The 27,953-nt window shown below is 41.5% G+C and overlaps 1 protein-coding gene across 2 annotated transcripts; it reads right to left on the bottom strand.

Annotated features, from left to right (window-relative positions):
• Positions 1-215: 215 nt before the first annotated feature.
• TRAFD1 (TRAF-type zinc finger domain containing 1) lies at positions 216-27,953 on the bottom strand. 2 transcript variants are annotated; one of them, XM_027576968.1, is made up of 12 exons: positions 27,828-27,953; positions 25,416-25,481; positions 18,153-18,288; positions 17,988-18,041; positions 15,418-15,823; positions 14,348-14,554; positions 6,190-6,266; positions 4,020-4,250; positions 2,683-2,803; positions 1,678-2,017; positions 1,359-1,431; positions 216-1,157 (listed from the first exon to the last, which is right to left on the bottom strand). In XM_027576968.1, the coding sequence occupies exons 2-12, from the start codon at positions 25,460-25,462 to the stop codon at positions 1,098-1,100; spliced, it is 1,752 nt and encodes a 583-aa protein (XP_027432769.1). In that variant the 5' UTR covers positions 25,463-25,481; positions 27,828-27,953; the 3' UTR covers positions 216-1,097. The 2 variants fall into 2 exon arrangements, with proteins under 2 accessions (XP_027432769.1, XP_027432770.1); XM_027576969.1 differs by lacking the exon at positions 14,348-14,554 and having other exon boundaries at positions 27,828-27,932.

Raw genomic sequence — 27,953 nt, 5'->3', positions numbered from 1 at the left:
TTTCTCAAAACCCAATAGAAAATTTTACCTTGAATGTCTGGCACTGAGAAGAAGCTCACGCTGCAACTACTAGGGTTCCAGGAAGCACAGGGGGGAAAAAAAAAAAGCCTAGTCCTGCTCACGTTCCTCCATACTTCAGGGCCAACTCCAGCCCAATCTGTCTTCCCTGAGGTCTCCAGGGTGCAAAGGAGAAGGAACCACAAGACTCAGCCAGACTCCAAGTACAAAGTTTATTTCTATTACAAGTATGTTAATAATAATAATAATAATAGTAGTAGTAGTAGTAGTGGTAGTAGTAGTGGTAGTAAAATAAAAAGAGGGGATGGGGGCTCTGATACTTGGTTTTCAGGGCAAGCCATGGAGCTTAGGAGAGGCCTCAGTCCTGATCCAGGCAGAGCCCAGCATGGCTCTGGTGGCAACAGGGAGCCCCCAGCCTTCTCCATCATAAGACAGTAAAGACAAAGGAGCCGTGCTCCCCACCAGAAACAGTTACGCCAAATGCCAAAGAAGCAGATTTAAACAAAGCCTCTGGTGCGCTCACCTCTAGCTCAACTCATCTCCAAAGCCTTGTTCCTAACATATATTGCAACTGGCCTGAACACTTTACCAGAGTGCCTCCATACACACCAGAGGCCCAAATTCTACAGTGGGGAGGGACGGTACACAGGAGAGGGTACCTAAAAGTTCCCAAAGTGAGGCCCCAGCAGAGAAGAGAATCACTTCACTGGTGAGTACCAGGTTTCCAGAACCCTCTCTCCTCTTTGCACCAGGACTACACAGCACCAAGAAGCAGTGGCAATAGTATGTCAAAAGATGGAGCCCTGGTGGGCTGAGAGGCCATAACTTGTATTTTTGCGCAGCCAAAAGGCAGTAGCTAAAGATGAAACATTTCTCAACAGCCTCCCTGCTAACCCTCCCCCAAACCCTCAAACTCCCACAGCACAATCTCAAAAGACACAAAATGGCCATAACCTACAAAAAGTTAAAATCTGTAAAATCTCCCCTGCCCACAGAGCCCAAGAAGAGGTGGGGCCTGAACCGCGGCAAGTGCTGCTGTGCAGAAAAGATGGACCCACTGCGCAGGTCTCTGCGACACCTTACTCCTCCTCCTCTTCCTCCTCTGCATCCCCAGCTCCCTGTTGCTTGGGGGGTTTTGCCTGTTGAACAAGAGAACACAAACGAAGTAGAAAGGAGGAAGTGAAAAAGCAGTTCTCCTCCTCTAGAGCCCTAGAAATGTCAAACTTCGACGGAAACCTCATCCACTGCCTGATGCCCACCTCTTCGGACTCCCAAGAACCGTACCAGTCCCACCCAATTACGAGTCCTCACTGAGCACTCCTGGCTGGATCCCCAGGTACCTTTGCAGTTCTGTTTCGGTAGCTGGCAGCTGTGGAGGTGACCCGCGAGTTCCTGCCACCTTCATTCCTACCACTGAAAGAGAAGGATTGGAAACTAGTTCCTGAGATATTTCTGAACAAAAGTCAGAAACTCAGAACTGAAACTGCTGTAACCAGACAAAAGCAACTTTCCACCAGCAGACAAAACAAATGAACAATGAAAAACCCCAAAAAAGCAAAAGAACGTTTTGGGATCAGGTCGCAATACACGCAAAGTCCATACTCCCACTATGTTCTCCTGAGCTACTCCCAAGCTCCACTCCTGGCTACTGATTCTTACCTTACTCCGTACCTCCCTGAAGGCCCACGGGGGAAGGTGGGTACAAGGTTTTCTGGGTAGAGATTTCGCACTGGGTGAATCACTGGAACGTGTCCAGTGGCCATGGCTGCGTTATGGCTGTTTCGATTGCGTGCCCGGCCATCCTGGCTGTCTAAGTTGTTGAGCTTCAATATGCGAGGAGGGCTAGGCTGGCACCCAGGTCTGGGGCCTGATGTGGATGTTGACAGTCGGTTACAAGTTGCTGTCATATTGTTAATGGGTCTGCTGGGGGGAAGAGGGTAGGTGGGCCCTTTAGCCGTTTCCTGCTTGATATCATCCATATAACCAGAAGCCAAGTCTCCTGAGAAGAGAAAAAAGCACCAGCTTTAGGGAAAAGCCTGCTCTTGCTATGAGTGCTGGATCTGGGGCAGGAATAATAGGATTCTGGGTAAAAGACTGCCTTACTGTTGAAACCCACATCTCTAGAACAAGGTTGGTTGGGAACACCTTGTCCACACTTATTGCCTGAGTCCTCAAATACAGTCTCCTAAGTATTCAACAATGGTGTGCCAGCAAATCTCGAAAAAGTTTCTAACTGGCTTTGTAGTGGTTGGGTTTCAAAAACAGCTTACCTGCCTACTCATGAGGCTTCTAAATAATATTACTAATAAATAGGAGTACCCTTAACATAGTTCAACTAAGAGCAGGAACTCAGGGCAGACATAGTAAGGCCTGAAAATTATCTCCAAATTATCCACTAACGGCACAGATAGGAGACCTGCAGCTGAATAAGCACTGACAAGCAGGTCTCACGGCTGTCCCCAAAGCCATTACCCTATAATACACTCCAGACAGCTTAGTCTAACATGGGACCACAACTAGCCACATGAGAGTCCCCAGTGAGATCCTACTGTGCTTGGTAATTCAGAATTCAGGTAACCCCCATGTTAGAGTAGCAGATGAGAAGTGGTAAGCAGGCCTGAGCCAGCAGCAGACCTGTGGCCTTGGCTCAGCCCTGGCTAATACCCTGGTGTCTGACACGCCTCTTGGGCAGCTCTGGTGAGGTCTCTGGAGGCTGGAAATCCTGTCTAGGAATCCCCTCTGTCACATGGTTGTTTGCTGTGGCTGGGCGTTGGTCACACTGGTCCTAACAAGAAAAACCAGAATTAGTTCCTCAGGATTGAGTTATTCCTATGGTTCCTCAGGATTGAGTTATTCCTATGAATAACTATGAAAGGAAGGAATAGCAGGCTGGGTAAAGAGACCTAATGGGGGGAGGGAGGAGACAGACATGACTTTGACAACCACTGTCAAGAAGGGCCTGGGACGAAGAGGAAACGCATATGGAATGGCACAATCATTCCCATTAGCACCTAAAGCACTGAAAGAAGCACTCTGATTGTGCCAGGATAAAGGAAGCGCTGGTCTTAAGAACCCAGAAAAGCGTGTCAGTACTTTGATCACAGAACATTTGCATGGTTGCTTATTTCATAGTCTCCCCTGAGACAACAAGCAGTTACTTGTCTACTGCTTGATCCAAAAGCAGAAGTCTTTCTTACAGAAATGAAATATGCTCTAGCAAGAGCTATATGGGATCAACTACAGAAAAGACCCTGAACATACCCTCAGCATTAGCTCCTCATAACAAACAAGACTAGGCAGAAAATGTATTTTTTTACCAAGAGGTTGGAATCCTAGACTGCAAACCTAAAAAAGAGCTTCAGACTGTCTAGTCTAACTCCTTCATTTATAGATATCCCCAGTGAGGGAACAGAACCTATCTATAAAGGTAAAGCCAGGAATCCAAGACTCAGTGCCTCCACAACAGGAAGAACCTGCCTGGTCAAAAATAAAATGTTTGTCAGTGAACTCAGGGAAACTCTCATCAAAATCCTTTTGGCAAGGAAGTGTCTGGATGGTTCAGTCAGTTAAGTGTCTAACTCTTGGTTTCGGCTCAGGTCATGATCTCAGGGTTGTGAGATAGAGCCCTATTTTGGGCTCCATGCTGAGGGTGGAGCCTGCTTAAGATTCTCTTTCTGCTCCTCCTCCCCTCCCCTCCTACATGTGTTCTCCCACCCTCTAAAATGATAAAAATAAAAATAAAAAGTCCTTTTGACAGGTCCTGGATGCCTGCTTAAATGGAGTCCTGGGTCCCCAGCTAATGACATTATGGTTTTAGTTGACAGAGGTAGAGAAAGTCTAAAAGCCTGAGGCAGTGTACACCTCAGATAGTTCACAGAACAGGGCATAGCCAGTAGCCAGGTCAGGTATGCATGCAACTTAAAAGCTAAAGAAGCATTCTCAGTTCTGAAAGCCTTAGGTTCATTCAGAGTGAAGCAGGCAGGTCCTCTGGGGACTCTTACCTGGTGATGGAACAGCACCTCCTCCTCCAGCTGTACCCCACAGAATTCACATGGGATGATGATGCTATCCTCCACGGGGGATGAACTGCTCAGGCCCATCAAAGAGTCTAACTGATTACTTGAAGCCTGCTGCAAAAACTTTTGGAAGATGACATCAGGATCCTCCACCCCTTTGGGGGAAGTATTGCCCATACTGAGTGAAGGTAAGGCACAGGAAGGATTACAGCTTGTCTGTCTCAAAAAACATAGGTTAAAAAAAAAAAAAAAGGAGGCGTTAAGGAAAACACTACATTCCTAAAACATTGTCTGAAAGTCACAAATGTTAATAATTCTTAATAATGGGGAGAGAGACTAAAAAGGGTTAGGGCAAACACAAATGGAACACTCTTAAACATTTCTGTACCATTCTACATTGTTTTTACTGTGTTCATGTGGTTATTATTATTCTTTTTCTTTTTCTTTTTTAAAGATGTTATTTTTTAAGTAATCTCACCCAACGTGGGGATGGAACTTATAACCCTGAGATCAAGAGTCACATGCTCTACCAACTAAGCCAGACAGGAGGCCCTGTGATTACTCTTTTTAAATTGAGAAGACTCAAGATTCTTCCCACAGCCATTAAGTAAAAGAGGCTGTTGTCCCTATTAATAGGTTTTCTTATGCTGTTCCCAAACCAAAAAGTAGATGTATTCAAATACTATATTATTCCACTTATGGGGGAAATATATGTTCCGCCCAGAGCACAGGGATTACTTAATAGTTATGGAAATGCCAGATGAGGCCAAACCAAATCAGAGAACAACAGTGTTGAGGGGAAAAAGTGGTTCCCTCCACCATGTAATCCTCAAACACAAAGGCTATTCTCTTATCATTTCTAAATAGCTCATGAACTTTCAATCATTCAAAAAGCACAGGACACCTTTCATACACCAGGTACTGAGAGATTCAGTAGCTAGGAAAACACAGAATCTTCTCAAGGAACTCAGCCTAGTGGTGCAGACCAACGGGGGATCAGGAGACCACACCATGGGGTGACAGGCTAAAAGAGAAGTGGGCATAGGACTATTGAGGACACAGGTGGGACCTCTGACCTTGTCTTCATAAGATCCCTCAGGACGGTTTCCTGAAAGTCATGTGAGAACAAAGTCTACAAGTAAGGATCTGTGTTGTTGGGTGTTGAGGAAGCAGGGGTGGATGACCACACATCTTGCAGGAAGAAAAAGTAAAGTGCAGGGCGCCTGGGTGGCTCAGATGGTTAAGCATCTGCCCTCGGCTCAGGTCATGATCCCAGAGTCCTGGGATCGAGTCCACCATCGGGCTCCCTGCTCAGCGGGGAGCCTGCTTCTCCCTCTGCCTCTCTCTGTCTCTTACAAATAAATAAAATCTTAAAAAAAAAAAACAAAAAAAAAAAAACTAAAGTGCAAAAAAGATCCTTAACCCTTCCAGGAAATTGCAAGGACTTCAGTACACCTCCAATAAATCAAAATGGGGCATGAGATGACATGAGATTAAGATGGTCAGTGGAGATGTACACTAGTCACCATAGTATGGAGAGAGCAACCGGGCCTGCTGGAATGAACGATTACTTTTCAAGAGGGAACAAAGCTGAGTTCTCATACCCTTAGGTCAGTCACACCAAGGTAAGAAACAGTGGCGGGGTGCCTGGGTGGCTTAGTCGTTAAGCATCTGCCTTTGGCTCAGGTCATGATCCCAGGGTCCTGGGATCGAGCCCCACATCGGGCTCCCTGCTCAGGGGGGAGCCTGCTTTTCCCTTTCTCTCTGCCTGCCACTCTGCCTACTTGTGTTCTCTCTGTCAAATAAATAAAATCTTAAAAAAAAGAAAAAGAAAAAGAAACACAGTGGCTACCTACTGTCACAGGTATATTAAAATAGTTAGCTCAAGGGGCACCTGGGTGGCTCAGTTGGTTAAGCAACTGCCTTTGGCTCAGGTCGATTTCAGGGTCCTGGGATCAAGCCCCGCATCAGGCTCCCTGCTTGGCGGGAAGCCTGTTTCTCCCTCTCCCACTCCCCCTGCTTGTGTTCCCTCTCTGGCTGTCTCTCTCTGTCAATTAAATAAAATCTTAAAAGAAAAAAAAGTTGGCTCAAGATCCCATGTGGCCTACAACACCAACTATGGCCTGCACACATTCCTCATGTAATTAAAACACACCTGATGGTCTATCAGCAGTTCCTCTGGGTAGAGCTCCTCACAAAACTCACAAGGCAACATGGTCCGGTCAGCTGCACCTAGGTATCAGGCCATACAGTCAGACTCAATGAACAAAAACAAACTTTATCCCCCTTGTAAGGTTTTATATAAAACTCTGACTTCCTTTGACTTTTCTTAGATGTAGCAATTTGTGGGACTGTAAATCCTCCAAGAGGAGCCATCTAAGAGACAAATCCTAAGGAAAAAACTTCCAGTATGGAAAAAGAGATTTACTTGTCAGCATTTCCTGAGCAAGAGTAGAGTAGTAGCTTACCCATTACTCTAAGGAAGAATGTAAATGTGTACTAACCCCAGGCACTAATCTAAAAGCTTCTGTGCATTATTTCTATCCTCAGAGAAGACTTATAAAGGAGATCCTACATTACCCTCATTTTATCAATCAAGAAGTTGAGGCTCACTTACGACTGGTAGACAGATATCCTTAAAAACTCTCCAGAACAAAATACCAAGAACGATACACAACAAAAGTAATTTACGAGAGCAAATAAGTAAGAGTAGTTTTAAAACCAGGATTCCCCAAACAGAACAGCCTCAGTAAGACTGCTGAACAACTGGAGGGTGAACAACGAGAAGAGTTAAGAAAACCTGCCTACCTAGGTCCTCACTCTGGGTAGGACAAAAAAGTCTTTACCAAGGAAGAGTAATTAGTTTGGCCTTTACGTGGGTTTGAGTCTAGAATCTACATTTGTTTTTACATAGATTCATGTTTATAATTTTTAAAAGTCCAAGCCAACCAAAAATTCAATTTAAAATTATCCCAGGGGCACCTGGGTGGTACGGTGCAGTCTGTTGGGCGTCCGACTCTTGATTTCAGCTCAAGTCATGCACAGTCTCAGGGTCGTGCACGATCTCAGGGTCGTGAAATCGAGCCCCACATCAAGCTCAGCACCCAGCAAGTGTCTGCTTAAGATTCTTTCTCCCTCTGCCCCCTCTTCCACAGCCCACCCCCCCCGGTCTCTCTCTTATATAAATCTTTTAAAAAATAAAAAAAATAAAAATAAAATTATCCCAGTCAGTAGTATCCCTAGGCACCTACAAGAAGCATATACAAAATACTCTGAGGAACACTTTAGGAAGTTTAATGTTAAAACACACACAGAGCAGGCACGTGGGTGGCTCAGTAGGTTGGGTATCTGACTCTTGGTTTTGACTCAGGTCATGACCTCCCGGGTTACGGGATCAAGCCCTGAGTTCGGCTCTCAGCTCAGCACAGAGTCTGCTTGGGAGTCAGTCTCTCTCTCTACCCCCCCTTTCAGGCCCTCCCCCCACTTGCATATTCTCTAAAATAAATTTTTTAAAAATTAAAAACAGGGGCACCTGAGTGGCTCAGTCAGTTAAGCATGTGCCTTCGGCTCAGGTCATGGTCCTAGAATCGAGCCTTGCATCAGGCTCCTTGCTCAGCAGGGAGTCTGCTTCTCTTCCTCTTCCCCTCTTCCCCCCTCATGCTCACATGCACCCTCTCTCTCAAATAATATTTTAAAAAAATAAACAAAACAAACAACAAAAAAAACCCCACACACGCAGGAGGCAAGCCACCATGACAGTGAGCAGAAACAAATAGCAAAAGAGACTTTAGATATATTTTCAGACACTACAGAAAAATAAGTATATCTAAAATGTTTAAAGATGTGTTTAAAAAGGAATTGGAACAGGACAACCCCAGATTTAAAAAAAAAAAAAAAAAGCCTTTTGTAAGATCCTTGCTCAGCGGGGAGCCTGCTTCTCCCTCTGCCTGCCGCTCCCCCTGCTTGTGCCCTCTCTCTGATAAAATCTTAAAAACAAAACAAAACAAAACAAAACAAAAAAACATTTATTTGAGAGAGAGAGTGCACACAAGCACATGAGCAAGGGCAGAGCGAGAGAATCTTCAAGCAGACTCCCTCCTGAGCATGGAGCCCATACAGGGCTCAATCTCACAACCTATGAGATCATGACCTGAGCCAAAACCAATAGTCGGACACTTAACCAACTGAGCCACCCAGGCGCTCCTATAAAGGATTATTTAAGGGGTGCCTGGGTGGCTCAGTCAGTTAAAGCGTCTGCCTTCGGCTCAGGTCATGATCTCAGAGTCCTGGGATCAAGCCCCACATCTGGTTCCCTGCTCAGCGGGGAGTCTGCTTCTCCCTCTCCCCCTACCCTCCCCCTACTGGTGTTCTCTCTTTCTCTCTCACAATCTCTCTCTGAAATAAATCTTAAAAAAAAAGATTTAAAACATGATGAGGCACAATTGAAGAAAAAAAACAAATCAAATACAACTCAAATAAATGAAAACTATACTAATCACTGAAGTGAAAACCTCAATGGACATACTGAATAGATTAGAAAGTAGACATTTAAGAAATTACCCAGAATGTACCCCAGAGGACAAAGAAATGGAAAATATAAGAAACAGAGGATAGAGCAAAATCTAACACATGTAGGAGAGCCTGGGTGGCTCAGTGGTTAAGCGTTAGACTCTTGATTTTGGCTCAGGTCCTAATCTCAGGTTTGTGAGATCAAGCCCGGCAACAGGCTCGGTGCTCAGTGGGGAGTCTGCTTGAGATTCTCTCTCTCCCTCTACTCTCCCCCACCCCCTGCTTGCACTCGTGCTGACTTGCGCCCACTCGCACTCTCTCAAATAAATAAAATCTTAAAACAAAAAAAAAAAGGAAAAGAAAAAGACTACAAAGAATGGAAGACAGGGCACCTGGGTGGCTCGGTTAAGCGTCTGCCTTCGGCTCAGGTCATGATCTCAGGGTCCTAGAATTGAGCCCTGTGCTGGGCTCCCTGCTCAGCAGGGAATCAGCTGTCCTCTCTCTCTCCCTCTGTCCCTCCCAGCCCCCCCATTCTCTCTCTCTCTCAAATAAATAATCTTAAAGAAAAAAAAAGGAAGACAAGCAATAATCAAAGAAATAACAGATGACAATTTTCCATATAGATGAAAAATACTAAATTTACAAATCAGGAAAGCCAGCAAATCCAAAGAAATTTAAAGCCAGAGAAATCATCAGGAAACTGCAGAACTCAAAGACAAAAAGATCTTAAAATGAGCCAGAGAGAAAAGACAAAGTACCTATAGAGAAATAACACTAACAGATGACATCTCTATAGCCAACAACAGAAGCCAAAATATCTTCAAAGAACTAAGACAAAATAATTGGCAATCTTGAACTGTGTGACAGAGAAACTACCATGTAACAAGAAAAAATAAGATTTCAGACAAACAAAAATAGAAAATTTACAATCAACAGACACTTTCAATAGAATTTCCAAAGAATATACCTTAGGAAGAAATTTATCCCAGAAGGAAGTTCTGGGAAAAAAAGGAAGAATGGGTGAGCAAAGAAAATGGTAAACATGTAATAAATAAAATAAATACAATGAGTATATAAAACAAGAAATATCTATAACATGGTGCTAAAAAGGAAACAAGAGAACACTAACTTACCACATTAGTAGCTTTTAAGTTATAAAGGGACGATCCTAATTCTAAAGGTACTGTATTAACTGGGATAAGTGTGATAAGGTTGATTAATTTTAGTCTTTGTTAAATTAAATAGAGATGTTGAAATTTCCTGGGCAACCATCACAAGAATAGAGGCAAAGAATATAAATTCCAAAGCAGTAGAGAGGAAAAATGGAACGAAACAAGCAAAAGTCAATAAAACAATCTAAGATATGATCAAGAAAGGAGAAAATAAAGGAAACTACACTGAACTCAGTCTTCACTTGTCACTACTATGCTACTGCATTTTACTTTCTTTAGCACCATGAAAGTCAAGTCTGAAAGGGTGATAAGGACACTCACATTAAAAAATGATGCTCAGACTTTGGAAATGCTTTCTTTGGGACTAGTGCATTTTCCTAAGGGAAAGAAGCAGCAACTATTAGGTAAAAAACAGATCAAAGGTAATAAAGGAGAGAATCTGTCTGTCAATATTTCATAAAGGGTTACCAAACTTAGAAATGGAGAAAAATTCAAAGCGAAACATTACATTGACAAGCCTTGTTGTGCTCCCCAAAATGCAGGAAGTTTAATAAAACCAGCTTTTAAACAGTCTCGTCATAATACATATTCACAACCTTGTCTGTGCAAAAAAATGTAAGGTTACCTAATTACCTGCTGAAAGTGGTAACCTCTGGGGAGAACCAGGAGACTTATCAGTGGGTGAGAAGAAGACTTATGCTTCCTTTTACACTCTTTCACAATCTTAAATTTTTTTTCATGATTTTTGCCTCTTTTTTCTTTAACAGATTTATTGAGACATAATTTACATGCAACTCACTTATTTAATTCCTACCCAATCATTTTTATTACAGATGCAATTTTTTTTTTGAAGATTTATTTATTTGAGAGTGAGCAAGACAGCACATGCAGGGGGAGTAGGAGAGGGAGAGGGAGAAGCAGACCCCTCTGATGAGCAGGGAGCCCAACACAGGGCTCAATCCCAGGACCCTGGGACCATGACCCGAGCCAAAGGCAAACTTAACCAACTGAGCCACCCAGGGGCCCTGCAAATTGTTTTTAAATATCCTCTACTCAAGGGGATGGAAAGTACAGCTCAGGGAATACAGTTAATAACACTATAATATACTTATTGTAAGCATCTCATAATGTATATAATTGTTGCATCACTATGTTGTACAACTGAAACTAACTTAGTATGTCAACTATACTTCAATTAAAAAAAAAAAATCCTCTACAAGAAGCATTTTCTTAAGGAAGAAAATACAGCCTGAGGCGCCTGGGTGGCTCAGTGGTTAAGTGTCTGCCTTCAGCCCGGCTCATGATCCCAGGATCCTGGGATCGAGCCCCCGCGTCGGGCTCCCTGCTCCACGGTAAGCCTGCTTCTCCCTCTCCCACTCCCCCTGCTTGTGTTCCTTCTCACTCTATCTCTCTCTCTAATAAATAAATAAAACCTTTTAAAAATAAATAAAAAAAGAAAAAGAAAATTAAAAAAAAAAGAAAATGCAGCGTAAAACAGTGTTTTTTCAACTGATAGGGACATAACCCTCTAAGGAGCCACAGACTCACCCCTTATTCAGTCTTTGAATTTACATGTTAACCAGCCACAGTCTAGAGATCATAAAAACAAAACATCTGGGGTGCCAGTTGGTTAAGCATCCAACTCTTGGTTTCGGCTCAGGTCATGATCTCAGGGTTGTGAGATTGAGCCCCTCATCAGGCTCTGCGCTAGGTGGGACCTGCTTAAGATTCTCTCCCTCTCAACCCTCCTACACTGTTGGTGGGAATGCAAGCTGGTGCAGCCACTCTGGAAAACAGTATGGAGAGATTCCTCAAAAAGTTCAAAATAGAGCTACCCTACGACCCAGCAATTGCACTATTGGGTATTTACCCCAAAGATACAAATGTAGTGATCTGAAGGGGCACATACACCCCAATGTTTACAGCAGCAATGTCCACAATAGCCAAACTATGGAAAGAGCTGAGATGTCAACAGATGAATGGATAAGGAAGATGTGGTATACACACACACACACACACACACACACACACACACACACACACACACACACAATGGAATATTATGCAGCCATCAAAAAATGAAATCTTGTCATTTGCAACGATGTGGATGGAACTAGAGGGTATTATGCTAAGCAAAATAAGTCAATCAAAGACAATTATCATATGTTCTCACTGATATGTGGAATTTGAGAAACAAAGCAGAGCATCATAGGGGAAGAGAGGAAAAAATGAAACAAGACAAAACATAAGGAAACAAACTGAAGGTTGCTGGAGTGGACGGGGGTGGGAGGGATGGGATGGCTGGGTGATGGACACTGGGGAGGGTATGTGCTATGGTGAGCGCTGTGAATTGTGTAAGACTGATGAATCACAGACCTGTACCCCTGAAACAAATAATACATTATGTTAATAAAAAAAAATTCTCTCCCTCTCCATCTGCCCCTCCCACACCCGTCTCTTAAAAAAACAAAAATTTTACATATATATTTACTATTTTTCACATTAATATAACTTATAATTAAGAAAATACATTTTTTAAAAGTATTTAAAAATATATTTTTTAAAAAGCAAAATGCCATTACCTATCCAAGTTTCTATTAAACACTACCATTTACCTCTTTTAACCAGGACCAGTTCCTATTTTATCTAAATCAATAAAATGTTAAGAGTTATCCTACTGTTCTTGGAGTCGTTATGCACATAGTGACATAAAGAAAACCCATAGAGGGGGTGGCTGGGTGGCTCAGTCAGTTAAGCGTCTTCTGCCTTCAGCTCAGGTCATGAACCCAGGGTCCTGGGAGCAAGTCCCGCATCGGGCTCCCTGCTCATCGGGGAGTCTGCTTCTCCCTCTCCCTCTGTCCTTCCCCACTGCTTGTGCTCGCTCTCACTCTCTCTCAAATAAATAAAATCTTAAAAAAAAAAGAAGAAAGAAAACTCATAGCTGATAGCTGCTTAAGTTTAGGTCCCCAAAACCTCTTACAACTCCAGCATTTTATTTTTTTAAGATTTTATTTAGTTATTTATTTGAGAGAGAGAAAGGGAACATGAGCTGGGGGAGGGCGGGGGGCGGGGAGAAGCAGGCTCCCCACTGAGCAGGAGTGGGGCTTGATCCCAGAACCCTGAGATCATGACCCAAGCTGAAGACAGACACTTAACCGACTGAGCCACCAGGTGCCCCCTCCAGCATTTTAAATATGTATGACATGCATCCCTCAAATATACTGTTCTCCAAACAAGAGACCCAAAGGAGTGGTTCACTAAACACAATACAACTTTTTATTTTTAAAAACATAGTTTTTAGGGGCTCCTGGGTGGCTCAGTCGTTAAGCGCCTGCCTTTGGCTTAGGTCATGATCCCGGAGTCCCGGGATCGAGCCCTGTATTGGGCTCCCTGCTCAGCGGGAAGCCTACTTCTCCCTCTCCCACTCCCCCTGCTTGTGTTCCCTCTCTCGCTCTCTTTGTCAAATAAATAAATAAAATCTTTAAAAATAAATAAGAAAGAAAAATAAAAACCTAGTTTTAATCCATGAGTCTGATAATACTAAAAAAAAAAAAAATTGTTTTTATTTCTTTTTATTTATTTGGTTTTTAGTAATTTCTGCACCCAACATGTGGCTCCAACTCATGACCCTGAGATCAAGAGTCACAGAGACTGAGCCAGCCAGGATCCCCAGAATTGTTTTTAAATGAGGCAGGGAGGAGAGCAAAGTTCTTTATAGAATAATAACTAATTTAGAACAAAGGATAAAAACAGAAAAATCACCATTGTACAATCACCAGTTATACCTGATTCAAGCAAGAAACATTAGTGAATACAAAAAACTGCTAAATAAAAGGTTGTATAAATATCTCATTCCTCCATCTCAAAATAACAACCTAAATCTAGGTATTATAAAGGGGAAAGAGCTACCCATATAATGGAGGTATATGATAGATCTCATTTTAATGAATAATAGGATAAACTGACTTCTTGAGAAGGACACAACATCACCAATGTAGGAATTCTGCCACAACTGTGTAACTTGAATCTAAACATGAGAAAACAATCAGACAAATCTAAATTGAGAAAGAAATATTCTGCAAAACAACTGTCCTGGACTCTTCAAAAGTACCAATATACTAAAAGGAAAAAAAAGGGGTGGTGGTGGTGGAAGGGCCTAAACTAAATTAACCTAAAAAGAACTAAACACAATGTGTGTGTAATCCTGGATCTTGAAAACAAAATAAATAAGGATATTTATTGTATAAATAAGGATATTATGTATAAATAGGGAACTTTTGTTAAACTTCCTTACAGTGATATGTTTACATACAATACCCTTGTTCTTAAGATACATGCTAAAGTACTTAGGGATAAAATGTTATGTCTGCAACTTATTCTCAAATGGTTCAAGGGTAGAAATAAAAATATAGAAAATAAATGGAAAAATACTAAAATTGGTAAATATAAACAAGGGGTATATAGACATTCACTATACTATTCTGATGATTTTAAAGAATAAAAAGTTGGGAAAAGCAAAACAAAAAAGGTAAATCTTATCTCATGAAAAACTCTCGATTTTATATAAATTACATAGTGTAAGAGTTAAAAAACCTGTAGAAACAGAGGCTAGTACAGAATAAACAAACCTACCCTTCATGTCATTCAGAGCATTGGAACCTTCAAAGGACTGGTCTGCACCACATACAGCCCTCCAGAAGTCCTGCTCTGCCACACTGCGGGCCTGTCCTTCATTTTGCAGACTTAGGGCCAACATGAAGTCCAAGTTTGCACTATCTTCACCACCCTCTTTTGGGGGCTGTCGGGTTCTATTCCTTTCCTGCCTTTCTTGTTCTTCCACTGGAAGAAAAAATAAATAAATAACCAATACTCAAGATACATTAGAGGGGTGCCTGGGTGGCACAGTCAGTTAAGTATCTGACTCTTGATTTTGGCTCAGTTCTGAACTTAGGGTCATGAGATCGAGCCCCATGTCGAGCGCCACACTCAGGGCAGAGTCTGCTTGAGATTCCCTCTCCTTCTGCCCATCCCACTTGTGCGCACCCACGCTCTCTCTAAAATTAATAAATACATCTTAAAAAAAAAATTAGAGATGTTGCTACCTCAAGTCTCCCATGCTTAGCAAATATTCAAGGTTTACAGGCATTTGTGCAGGAACAAAAGAGGCCTAGCCTTCCTGTTCTCACAGGACTCCAAACATTAAGTCTGCTGTGATAAAAGGTTCCATTATTGTTCTAATTGTTTTATTTATACCCAAAATTACTGAGTTGTAACTATGAGACAAGCACTGTGCTAAACATTTTTCATGTATTTCTGCACTATAGCAGAATAGTTTGAAGCATGGAGTCAGATTGCCTGAATTCAAGTCCCAGCTCTACCACTTACCTAAGAATGACTGTGAGAACTAAATCATTTAGTACATATTAAGCACTTTACAAATGCCTGAAGCACATACTGTATACTCAGTAAATACAGAACTGTCACTGTCATCATCATCAACACTAGCTATAATCCAATAGTAATCCAATAGCAAAAGGTTCTGTTATTTCCAATCTGTAGGAAAGTCAGGTAGTCTTCCTAATTAATGTTACCTAACTACAATCAGGTTTCTATTATTAAGATCTATTTGCCCCCAAATTCCTGTTCCCATTTGCCCTGAGATTTTTATACCATTCCAGTTTTCTAATCCAAACACAACTCACATAGATTATTCTGAATTGGAAACTGGGCTGTCATGTTCCTTTGGTTGGTAGCTCTATTATGGAAAAGATCTGATTCAAAGGCTCTCAGGGGTCTTCGGGGTAGCCTCACAGGTGGGTCCAGAGCCTCAATTTGCCTGAGGAGCTGGGATGCAATCCAGATGCCATCTTGACCCCAGGACTCATCATACGCATTAGGAGGCATGGCAACCTCATCTCTCTTTTCCTCCCCATCTCTTCCACAAACTTCAGGATGAGTCTTCAGATCTTTCACCAGGACATTGCGCCCACAATTGCCACATAACTCTGTCCGGGCACCACAGTAATCTTCATGGTCCTTCAGTTTGAGAACAGAAAGTTCCAAATCACAGTGCTGGCAAAGGGCAAGCCGTAGAGGACACTCAGTCTCCTGCAACACAGAGTAATAAGGCAGTTAATAGGCCAGTCTAAGAGAGGCTATGTTTTAATACAGGGAAAGGAAAGCCAAACATACTTATTTACTTCAATATTCTTTTCCAACCCTAGCTTTGCATGCCATGCTTTCCTGTGCATTCAAGAATCACAGCTTCCCTCTTTGTCCTTGTCACTAGATTCTACAAAGGGAAAGAAACTCTTAGAAGGAATCTACTCACTCAGCTACCCTATCATTATTTTGTGCACACATTACAAAGTAACCCAAAACCAGCCAGAAAAGCCCAGGTGCAAAGAGCAAAAGCACAGCAATTCAGATGTTTGTCAAAGCTCCACCAGCCCAATTTCCCCTTACTACTCCAATCTATCTTAAGTACCTGGTAATGAGGAAAAGAGGCTGTCCTTTAGAAAGACACTGATTTTTCTAATCTGCACATTTCTATACAGCACTGGCTTTAAATTGACCAAGTAAACCAGGAATTACCAACAAAAATGACACCAAGAATATAAACACTCAGCAGATGAAGGACAAAATTTTTATAAAGCGTATTTTGAAACTGTAACTAAAACACCAAAAAATTAAAAAGATATAAAGGCATATGTTACTCTGATATACACATTGCAAACTTCGGAACTTAAACTCAGAACTTCAATGTAACATCACTTCAAAAGTTTAGACACTTTACAACCACTGTGCCAAAGAACAAAAACTTCTTTCCATACAAATTAAACCCAAGTTCTATTCTAAATGTTACTTTAAACATTTTTAGGATTATTTGTGTATGCATGGAGTATCTCTTGTAGAAAGCACAAGAAAATGATTAAAGAGAGCCTAGGAACAAGAATGGAAGAGACAATTTTTACATATATGCTTTTGTGACTTTAAAATTATATACCACGTAGGTATTAATACTGATTCAGAAAGATTTTATTAGAAAAATGCCACTGATTTAAATTTACTCATAACAGCCAAAAAAAAAGTACTCAACAGCCAAGAGTAAAATATTTCTGGCACATACCAGATAATATAGTGAGTACTATGTTAACCACCCTAAAAAGTGCGAATAACTCACCAGAGCACCAAATAAAGTATAAACTTTTTTTTTTTTAAGAACTGAAAAAAAACCTCTTTAGTTAATCTCTGGTCTACCACTATCTTGGTCTAACTTGCAGGAATGTAAGGAAATACTTTGTACTTGTACCTTTATAATGATTGATATATTACCATGTTACCTCTAGAAATAGCTGGAGGGGAGAGGATGAAGACAGGACAGCTGACTGGAGGTTGTTTTATGCAGCAGGTAAATATAAGAACTGGAGAAATACTCATTATTTAATGTTAACGTGACCTCAATCATAACCCCCCCTTGCTGGTGAGGCCCAGTAAAACATAGGTCGAATGTTTAGAAAAACTAGTAAGAGTTTTTATAAATAAGAGTATTTATAAGACATTTAATTCTGTGCTGTGGAGTTATGAATGGTTATTGTTTTCTTCTTACATTTTCCAATTTTTCTACAATGATTATGAATTACCTTTTAAAATTATAAATTGTCATTTTAGGTACATAGAATAAAAATGTACAAATCTTAAGGGCATACCTTGGTAAATTTTTACATATGTAATCACACTATGTAACCAACTAAATAGGGGATTTTTTTTAACTTGTGAATTAATATGCTCGTTCACAAAAACAATGTTTATTCAACTATGGCCAGTTTTATTTCAACTATGGACCAAATGATACCAAGTGCACTCTGAGGAATTCCTTTGAGTGTAAACACCATGTTACCCAAGTGACCAAGAAGTCAAAAGGAAATTACAAGATGTTAGGCAGGCTCTATACTAAAGAGGTTCTACCACACTGGCAAGCCCGGGCCTGGTTTGGCATTCACTGAGGCTGCCAGCTAAACCCCAGCAGAAATGATAGACTCAGTTCCAAAGAGAAAGGCTCTGACACCTGAGCATGGGGCACAATAGCCATGCAGCTGAATCTGGCAGCAAAAATCAAAGCCTTAAATAACACTTTGAGAGACAGTGTTTGTGGAGCTGGTAGAGAACCAAGACTCAACCAGACTGGTTTTCTGCTCTGCATGTAACTCAGTAATCTCAGTAATATTAGCTCCATAGTAACTCATGCTCTTCATGGTACAGGGAAACCAACCTCATGCTTCTTTAACTGCCTCTTCTCCAACTTCTTATTACATTTGCAGGTCACCTATGGCAAGAAGTGACAATCAATAAATTGGCTTTGTGATAACATAATCACTTGCTATTGCAAAATAGCAAGTATAATACAGTTATGAACATTTGAGTACTGGTGGTTTACCTGACAATGTTCTGTAGCCATGTGACCCTCCATGTCAGATTTGGGAAATGGTTCCTTGCAGATAGGACACATACCAATGTTCCTTTGACAGTGGATCTCATGGATGGTAAAATTAAACACAGGAATTTCTTTTTTGCTAGAAACAAATCAAAGGGAAAGGCAAGCATTACTGACTAATCTATGCACAGTGATATTACATGAAAATCTGGCTTTTCTGATCTTTAGTCTCCATTACTTCTCTTTAGTAAATCTGGTCTGTAAACTCTTATGATTATTACTACCCCTACTTTTCAAGGATTAACTCCCAAAGGTTTTGAGTCTTCTGTGCAACAATGAGTTATCAGTGCTATGTACTACCTCTACAACTCAGCCTCACTTCTAGATGTCAGCGCTAATCACAACTAGCAACATGAAGTCAGATGCCAAGAAATGAACTAGGCTTTTCTAAAACCATCCATGACCCAAAACACAATGATACACTCCAGGATTGTTTAAAAACAAAAACAAAAAACAAAACAGCCTACCAATTATTTTCACTCCAGGTCTGAGGTAGGTTTAACCTCATTAGATTTTATTCCACTAAAAGTCAAACCAAGGGGCGCCTGGGTGGCTCAGTTGGTTAAGCGACTGCCTTCGGCTCAGGTCATGATCCCAGGGTCCTGGGATCGAGCCCCGCATCGGGGTCCCTGCTCGGCGGGAAGCCTGCTTCTCCCTCTCCCACTCCCCCTGCTTGTGTTCCCTCTCTCGCTGTCTCTCTCTCTCTCTCTGTCAATTAAATAAATAAAATTAAAAAAAATAAAAAATAAAAAATAAAATAAAAGTCAAACCAAAAAGAGCAGATGCCAGCATTGGGATACTCAGTGGGGAACAGAAAACTGTCTCCCTTACATCCCACATGCCTTTCAAAGCAGATTAGATACTAGTCAGGAACGTTGGTATAAACTTCACTGCAGAACTGTATAAAAATGAAGTCCTGAGTCCCTTCCCCCAATCCTGTCTCCTCACTCACTTTTTGCCATTCTCTTTAATGGATCCAATTCAAGATCATCTCTAAGTTACAGAAAAGGGAAGAAAATGACAATCTTAAATAAAAGAGTAAGCTCATTTAAATTTAACAAGTGTTTCATGTACACTTAAACTAGAGGCACATTCAAAGTCTTTACTTTCCGTCATTTGGATATGACCATTAGAAAACTCCCATTTTAGTCTAGCTAAAGATTGCATTTAAAGACTGACTAGGGGGCGCCTGGGTGGCTCAGTTGGTTAAGCGACTGCCTTCGGCTCAGGTCATGATCCTGGAGTCCCGGGATAGAGTCCCGCATCGGGCTCCCTGCTCAGCGGGGAGTCTGCTTCTCCCTCTGACCCTCTTCCTTCTCGTGCTTTCTATCTCTCATTCTCTCTCTCAAATAAATAAATAAAATCTTTAAAAAAGAAAAAAAAAAAATAAAGACTGACTAGGGGTACCTGGCTAGCTCAGTTGGTAAAGCATGTGATGCCTGATTTCAGCATCCTGAGTTCAAGCCCCACACTGGGTGTGGAGCCTACTTAGAAAGAAAGAAAAAGAAAAGAAAGAAAGAAAAGAAAGAAAGAAAGAAAAATAACGAATGTGCCTAGGGGTGCCTGGCTGGCTCAGTCAGTAGAGCTTGTGACTTGGTCCTGGGGTTTTGAGTTCAAGCCCTATGCTGGGTGTAGAGATTACTCAAAAAAAAACATGAATGGATAAAGAAGATGTGGTATATACACACAGTGGAATCCTATTCAGCCATCAAAAAATGAAATCTTGCCATTTCCAGTGATGTGAAGAGAACTAGAGGGTATTATGCTAAGCGAAATAAGTCAATCAGGAAAGGCAATTATCATATGATCTAACACCTATGTGGAATTTAAGAAACAAAGAGAGGATCATAGGGGAAGAAAGGGAAAATAAAACAAGACGAAATCAGAGAGGGAGACAAACCATAAGAGACTCTTAATCATAGGAAACAAACTGAGGGTTGCTGGAGGGGAGGGGGATGGGGAGCTGGAGTGGACATTAAGGAGGACACATGTTGTAATGAGCACTGGGTATTAATAAGACTGATGAATCACTGACCTCTACCTCTGAAACTAATAATACACTATATGTTAATTATTTGAATCTAGATTAAAAATAAATAAAGGAGTCTATAAGTATGTCACCTAGAATAAAATTTCAGAAAAATAAAATACTGAACAGAATAAATACAGATAATTACACAAATCTTTAAACATCCTATTTAGCCTACAAAGCTAAGTACAATGGGAACTCTTCCTTGGGGCACCTGGGTGGCCCAGTCAGTTAAGCATCTGCCTTTGGCTCAGGTCACGATCTCAGGGTCCTGGGATTAAGCCCCACATGGGGCTCCCTGCTCAGCAGGGAACCTGCTTCTCCTTCTCCCTCTGGCACTCCTCCTGCTTGTGCTCTCTCTCCTTCTCTCTCTCTCTCTCAAATAAATAAAATCTTAAAAAACAAAAAACAAAAAAAGGAACTCTCCAATAACCACACTAAATTGTAGATAGCTTATTTCTCTTTCATAGTTTTAATTTTCGTACATCATGTAAGAAACATTTCAAAGTAGGATGACTGATGTGCCTCCAGCTAAGTCACACTCCCAGTCTGAAAGACCAAGACACCAAATAAATGCAAATTCATTTCCACCCAACGGTGAAAACTATCAAGGAAGCTCTTACAGCAAAACTGGAAGGTGATACAGAACAACAATCAACTATGAGATGGGAAGAAATCTCAACTGGATAAAGAGGGAAACTATCAATATCTTGAAAGATTTAACTTCCCCTATTTCTCCAAAATTCCAAGCTTTCTGAGGAAACCAACTAAAATTAGTTTTAAATTAATTTTGTTTTATTGAAGGATATTAAAATATATAGGGGCTATAAATCAAAGTTATGATCTAAACCTATTAAATTAACTGGGCGCCTGGGTGGCTCAGTCGTTAAGCGTCTGCCTTCGGCTCAGGTCATGATCCCAGGGTCCTGGGATCGAGTCCCACATCAGGGTCCCTGCTCTGTGGGAAGCCTGCTTCTCCCTCTCCCACTACCCCTGCTTGTGTTCCTGCTCTTGCTATGTCTCTCTCTGTCAAATAAATACGTTACCAGTGGTATTGTACACTGTTTAAAAATAGGCTGAAAATGTGTTTCTAGGACCATAATGCAGTCTTTAACCAGGTAATTTCACTCTTGGAATTATAAAGATTTTCATTAGTGTCATAAAACAGTAAAAAAGAAAATCATTAAAAATGTTTAAAGTAGTGAGTGGCGGGCGCCTGGGTGGCTCAGTTGGTTAAGTGTCTGCCTTCAGTTCAGGTCATGATCCTGGAGTCCCTGGATCGAGTCCTGCATCGGGCTCCCTGCTCGACAGGGAGTCTGCTTCTCCCTCTGACCCTAACCCCTCTCATGTGTTCTCTCTCATTCTCTCTCAAATAAATAAATAAAATCTTTAAAAAAAAAAAAAAGTGAGTGGCTACGGTAAATGTATACCAATAAAATGAAAGTAGAGCTATATCATGATTGTAAATCATATATGCACAAATGCCACAAAAAATTAAACCTAATAATTATTGCTTAGGGAGTGGAGATTCATAATTTTTACAATAATTTTCTTTTAACGGCAAAAATCAAGAAAATATGTCTACAGTTTTTATTTTACAGGGCTAGTCAGGATAACCTATTGACATAGAACATTCTATATACCCAAGGCCACTAAAATTTTAGAATTAGACCAAAAAAAATATTAAGGACCACATAATCATAACAAAAAGCAGTAAGAATCAAAAGCAGCTGTTAGGTAAGACCACAGAGTATTTACTATGATACATTTTCACCTCTTGGGAAACTTTGAAAGAAACCTTGAAAGAAAAAGATACCTGCAATAATTACACACATGAAACAGTTGTCTACTGGTTTTATTTTCTTTTTAAATGTAGCTGCCAAGATAGTCCCACCAAACATTCCAACCAGACAAAATACCAATATACTTGCTTCCTATCATACAGATAAAATCAAGACGTTTTAAATGACATAAATGAAAATACAACTCCATATCTAGATAAAACTGCCAAAAGCCCCAAGGAGGGACTAGCAAGTTAAAGATGAAATCTCATTTTAGATAGAAATGACTGAAAGGCAAGCCAAGGCTTCCAGAAAAATTCCCAGTAGTCTTCTAAATGCTAAACGCAATAAGCCAAAAATCAATTCATTAATATATGCAAAAATAAAAGTCAAAGTTTTTTTTTGTTTTGTTTTGTTTTGTTTTGTTTTTAGTAATCTCTACAACCAACATGGGGCTTGAACTCATGACCCTCAGATCAAGAGTCATGTGCTCTTCCAACTGAGCCAGCCAGGCACCCCAGTAAGTCAAAACCTTCTAACATTGAAAGTCCTATTCCCCAGAACCACACTCTCCCCACAGAGAAGAGAGATGACATGCAAGAACATCTTCAATAACAACAAACTACTCCTTTTACTGGCCCAGTGGATCTAATGGCAACTCATTTTTTTTAACTTAAAAAAAGATTTTTTAAGTAGGCTCCATGCCCAAAATGGGGCTCGAACTCATGACCCTGAGATCAAGAGTTGAACACTCTGACGGAGCCAGCCAGATGACCCAAATTTCTTATTTTTTATTATTTTTTTTAAATAGGCTTCATGCTCAACAGGGGGCTTTAACTCACAACCTTTAGGTTAGGAGTTGCATGCTCTACCAACTGAGCCAGCCAGGTGCCCCTTCACTTTTTAAATTTTTTTTATTATTATTTTTTTTATTTTTAGTAAACGCTATGCCCAACGTGGGGCTTGAACTCATGACCCCAAGATCAAGAGTTGCATGCTCTACCAACTGAGCCAGCCTGGCACCCCGGCAGCTCACATTTAAAGTTACCTTAACTTTTCTTAGGGAACAATAGAAATATAGCTCTAAAAACAAAAATTTTAAACCTGGAATTTAAACAGGGTTACTGAGATGGGAGGTCTGTGCTAGCTTAGTCACCTTTCCATGCTAATCTTTTTTCTTAAAATAAATTGCTTTGGCTTTGAATAACCCTGTTTTCATTAGCTTTCCATTAACTTACCTTTTTTTTTTTAAACTCCCTTAGCATAGTTATTTATACATTGTCCTGGCCTTGAGATTCCTTCAAATTGGAGAACTGATAAAATAAGAGTATCTTAATTGACATTGCCAATGCCTGTTTTTTTACACAATCACATTGTTTTCTTGTGATTATTTGCCTTGCTGATTATTTTGTATCAGTAATAGCACATACAAAACACAAACAAATCTAAAATAGTTTTTAAATTGGCAGAAAGTGAGGGGCGCCTGGGTGGCTCAGTCATTAAGCATCTGCCTTCGGCTCAGGTCATGATCCCAGGGTCCTGGGATGGAGCCCTGCATCAGGCTCCCTGCCCCGCGGGAAGCCTGCTTCTCCCTCTCCCACTCTCCCTGCTGTGTTCCCTCTCTCGCTGTGTCTCTCTCTATCAGATAAATGAATGAAAAATCTTTAAAAAAAAAACTAAATAAATAAATTGGCAGAAAGTGATAGTGGCATAGTAGAAAAAAATACCCTATAAAGCAAGACTCTCCTCAGAAATGGGATACCTGGGTGGCTCAGTCGGTTGAGCAACTGCCTTCGGCTCAGGTCATGATTCTGGAGTCCTGGGATTGAGTCCCACATCGGGCTCCCTGCTCAGCTTCTCCCTCTGACCCTCCCCCATCTCATGCTCTCTCTCTCTCTCTCTCTCAAATAAATAAATAAAAACTTAATAAAAAAAAGACACTCTCAAAAATGAAATCTTAATTCTGTCAGGGAAAGAATATTGCAACCAGCAGTTGCTCTGATTATATACTAATTCTGTTGAAAGCCTGAGTAAAAAGAACAAGGCAATAAAAAAATAAAAATTGTTATCTGGCTCAAATCTTCCACCAATCTGAGTTAAAGTATTTTCCTTCTTCAACATCTCTTCCCTTCTACCACAATTTGGTAAGTTAAACATAGCACACTCAGTTCTGCTTCGTTTTTTTCTTTAGCCCTCCATTAAGAGCACTTGTATATCACTAAAATACCAAACTCTCAGGAAATTATTAGCTGCATCCTAAGTTTCATTTCAGCAAGAAAGAGCTGCTCTTTCTTGTCACTCATGTGGGTTAAACACACCAAAATAGAAAGCTTAACATCCAAGATGACACCAAGTCTTCACAAACAGTTCTGGAATCATGAAGTGATAATGATTAAGCTGGACTGCCGGAAGACTTTAACTAGACTTTTTTTTTTTAATTTATTTACTTTTAAAGCAGTGGAACATTCCTTCAGCAAAATCCTTTATAAAAACAGTTGAGTGGGTCTGGTTGAACTCCTCTCTCACTGCTAGATGTAGAGCCAACCTCACTAAACTTATTCCCAATCACCCCCCAAACAGCCACTGTAGCCACACGGGGAAATCTTTGTAAACATTTTCAAAAGCATGCATCTAATCCAAACATTGTATTATATTTTTTGTATCTTTTTATAAAAAAGCATAACGAGGAGGGGCTCCTGGGTGGCTCAGTCGTTAGGTGTCTGCCTTCAGCTCAGGTCATGATCCAGGGTCCTGGGATTGAGCCCCGCATTGGGCTCCCTGCTCAGCAGGAAGCCTGCTTCTCCCTCCACGACTCCCCCTGCTTGTATTCCCTCTCTCACTGTGTCTCTGTCAAATAAATAAATAAAATCTTAAAAAAAAAAAAAAGTATGATGAGGGCACCTGGCAGGCTCAGTCATAGAGCAGGAGACTCTTGATCTCAGGGTTGTGAGTTCAAGCCCCATGTTGGGCGTGGAGCCTACTTAAAAAAAAAAAAGAAAAAGAAAAAGAAAAGAAAAGAAACAAAATAAATTTTAAAAAATAAAAATGTATATGTCTCAAAAATACAAAAAATAAATCTGCTTATTTATACATCAGAAAAGTGAGGCTCCAAAACAGTCAGTGGGGAGACTTGACAAGTCATTAACTAAAGGCAGGTACCAGAGCTCCAGACTCCCAGCTCCATCACATCACTCTACTCATTTCTCTATGCTACCTGAACCTACCATCTTATCACATTACTAAAACAAGCAATGTTATGTAAAACTGTTAAAAAGGCTTTAGTCCCATATATTTCCACATTATATGGTTCCAATTTTAACCTGCCAATAAATAAACCAACCTTTTAGAGAAACTAGTTTGTTCTCATTCCAACATTTCTTAGATTTAATTTCTTACCAATTGTCACACAGTTGAGTGTCTTGGTCATCTAGAAATTCAGCCATCTTTAGTTCTTCCTGAAAACTACAAAGGAGAAAGTGTACACTTTCAATTTCATTTCTGCTTTTAGGATGACATGCAGAATGCAAAAACAAAAAATGACTACACAGAAAATGTTACCAAAACCAGTACATTATTTTATTGAATACCCAATACACTTAGATTTTACCTTATTTTTTAATTTTCATTTTAAAATAATTTGACAAGCAAAAGCTCCACAAAAAACTCCTGTATACCCCTCACCCAAGACATCATAATCACAGTAAAATTATCAAATGCAGGAAACTAATACTAATGTTAAAAACTAATCTATAAATCATATTCATGAATCATCCCACTAATTCCCTTTTTCTGGCTCAAGATCTAATCCAGGGTCACATACCACATATAGTTATTTCTCCTTAACCTTCTTTGATTTAGAATACTTCTTCAGTTTTTCATCTTTCAAAATGATGTTAAGTATAGAATGTCCTTTAGTTTGAGTCTATTCAATGTTTCCTCACGATTAGTTATGTTTTTTGGCAAGAATACCACAGAACTGATGTTGTGCTCGTCTCAGTGCATTATATCAGAAAGTACATGATGTCAACAGTTTTATTATTACAGATGATGTTAACTTTGATCCTTAGGTGAGAGTGTCTGCCAGGTTTGTGCACTGCACAGTTTTTCCTTCTTTTTAAACAAGATGTCAATGCAGAGAGCAAAGTGCTGGCAATTTTGTTACCACTATTTACTTTATTCTTTTCCATGACACAAAAATGGTCTTAAATACTGCCCCAAAGGGGCTCTTTGATGGTTTTGACATTTCCGAGTGAACCCACTTTTCAAAGCATATATTCATTCAACATGTTAATTGGGACCCTGTGTGCCACACTGGCACTCAGACTACTTCACAAACTAAAGAAATAAAGTGTCTAATAGATGAACTTAGTGACACTGAAAAATAAGCAAATTAAAGGATACCTTATTGTATTTTGCTGGAAAAGTACAAAGACAAATGGAGATGAAGGGAATCTACTCTAGATAAAGGTGATGAGAGAACGTTCTGACAAGATGACATTTAAACGAAGACCTGAAGTGCGAAGAGGAAGTAAGAGAGGATGGGAGTGGGGGAAAAACCCAATCAGGCAGAGAGCCTAAAAGGCAATGAAAGAGAAAGTAAAGGTAGATCTGGAAGAGCATAATGAAAAACGGTAATGATTCAAGAAGGCCTTGTCAGGTGGAGCAGAAAGGATATCGGATTAGAGTCCAAGCTCAACGGTAAACCACAGAAGGGTTTTAAATGAGGGAGTTACATGACTCAAGATAACCGCTCCCACAAGAAATGTAAACTAAGGATAGGAAGCATCTATCTATAAAAATAAATCACGTTCCCAAAACGGGGAAGCCTGGAGACTTTTCTCAGGGCTGTCCGCTTCTAGGTGTGCTCTAGAAACTAAACCAAGACCAGAGCGTCGGATGAGGGAAGCGCCCCTCTGGCTGCAAGGGGTCTGGGGGTGGCACGCAGGGCTGGGAGTGGGCCCCTCTGAGGGTCGAGCTCTGGTTCCGCCACGCAGTGGATACGGGATTTAACCTTTCTGGGCCTCAAATTCTTCAGGCAGACACCTGACAACACTTCCAAGGGCCGCTGTACGGAGTAAATGAGCGAATGCACGGGAAGTGCTCCCGCACAGCGCAAGTCTTCAACCTGAGAAGGAGCCCCTCTCAGGGATTTCGGGCGGAGCTGCCCCCTCGGGTCCAGGCTCAAGAGTCGGTTTCCAACCGCCCCCTCCCCTCAGGGAGTTCGGGTGGGGGGTGGAGAGGGCACCAGCTTCGCAAATAGGAGCGGTTAACATTTACCGTGCGTCTGACTGCTAAGCGCTTTACAGGGACCCTCTCCTCCAGGCCGCAACCCTCGGAGGTGAAAGCCATTATCCCATTGTGGGGAGACAGCCGCCGTACGGTTGGTCGGAGTGGGGACTCGAACCCCGGTCGCTGGCCTAGAGCCCGCACTAAGCCAGCGCGACACCGCCGCGCCCCCTCCGCTTCCCCCCCCCCACCCCGAAAGCCGGGGGCTCGCGGCTGGCTCTGCCCGGGGCGCGGTGCCCACAGCGGCGCTCCGGACGACGCCCACTTTCCCGACGCCCGGGCCAAGGCCGCGAAGGGGCGGCGCCGCCGGGGGCTGTCGAGACTCGGGTTCCCTGAGGAGAAAGCGCGGCCTCCTCCTCTGGCCTGAGGAGACGCCGCGGCGTGGCCGTCTTTCTCCTTACGGCCGCGACCCCCGAGGCCCATAGCTCCGTTGCCTACAAACCAGGCCCCAGGGATGCCGACCTCCTCCCGAACCGGAGGCCGCAGTGAGGCTCCCAAGGCTCGGGCCGCCGCTAGACTCACCCAGGACGACAGCAAGGACTTGCAGCTGACCCGCTAGCCGCAGACACAGAGCCTCCTCAGTCAGCCCCCGCACTGAACAACGGCCCCCAGAGCCGCCTCACCACTTCCGACCGTCGCGGAGGAGCG

This window comes from Zalophus californianus, chromosome 14, assembly GCF_009762305.2.
Source record: "Zalophus californianus isolate mZalCal1 chromosome 14, mZalCal1.pri.v2, whole genome shotgun sequence".
Lineage (NCBI taxonomy): Eukaryota > Metazoa > Chordata > Mammalia > Carnivora > Otariidae > Zalophus > Zalophus californianus.
This window is presented reverse-complemented; position numbering and strand designations above follow the sequence as displayed.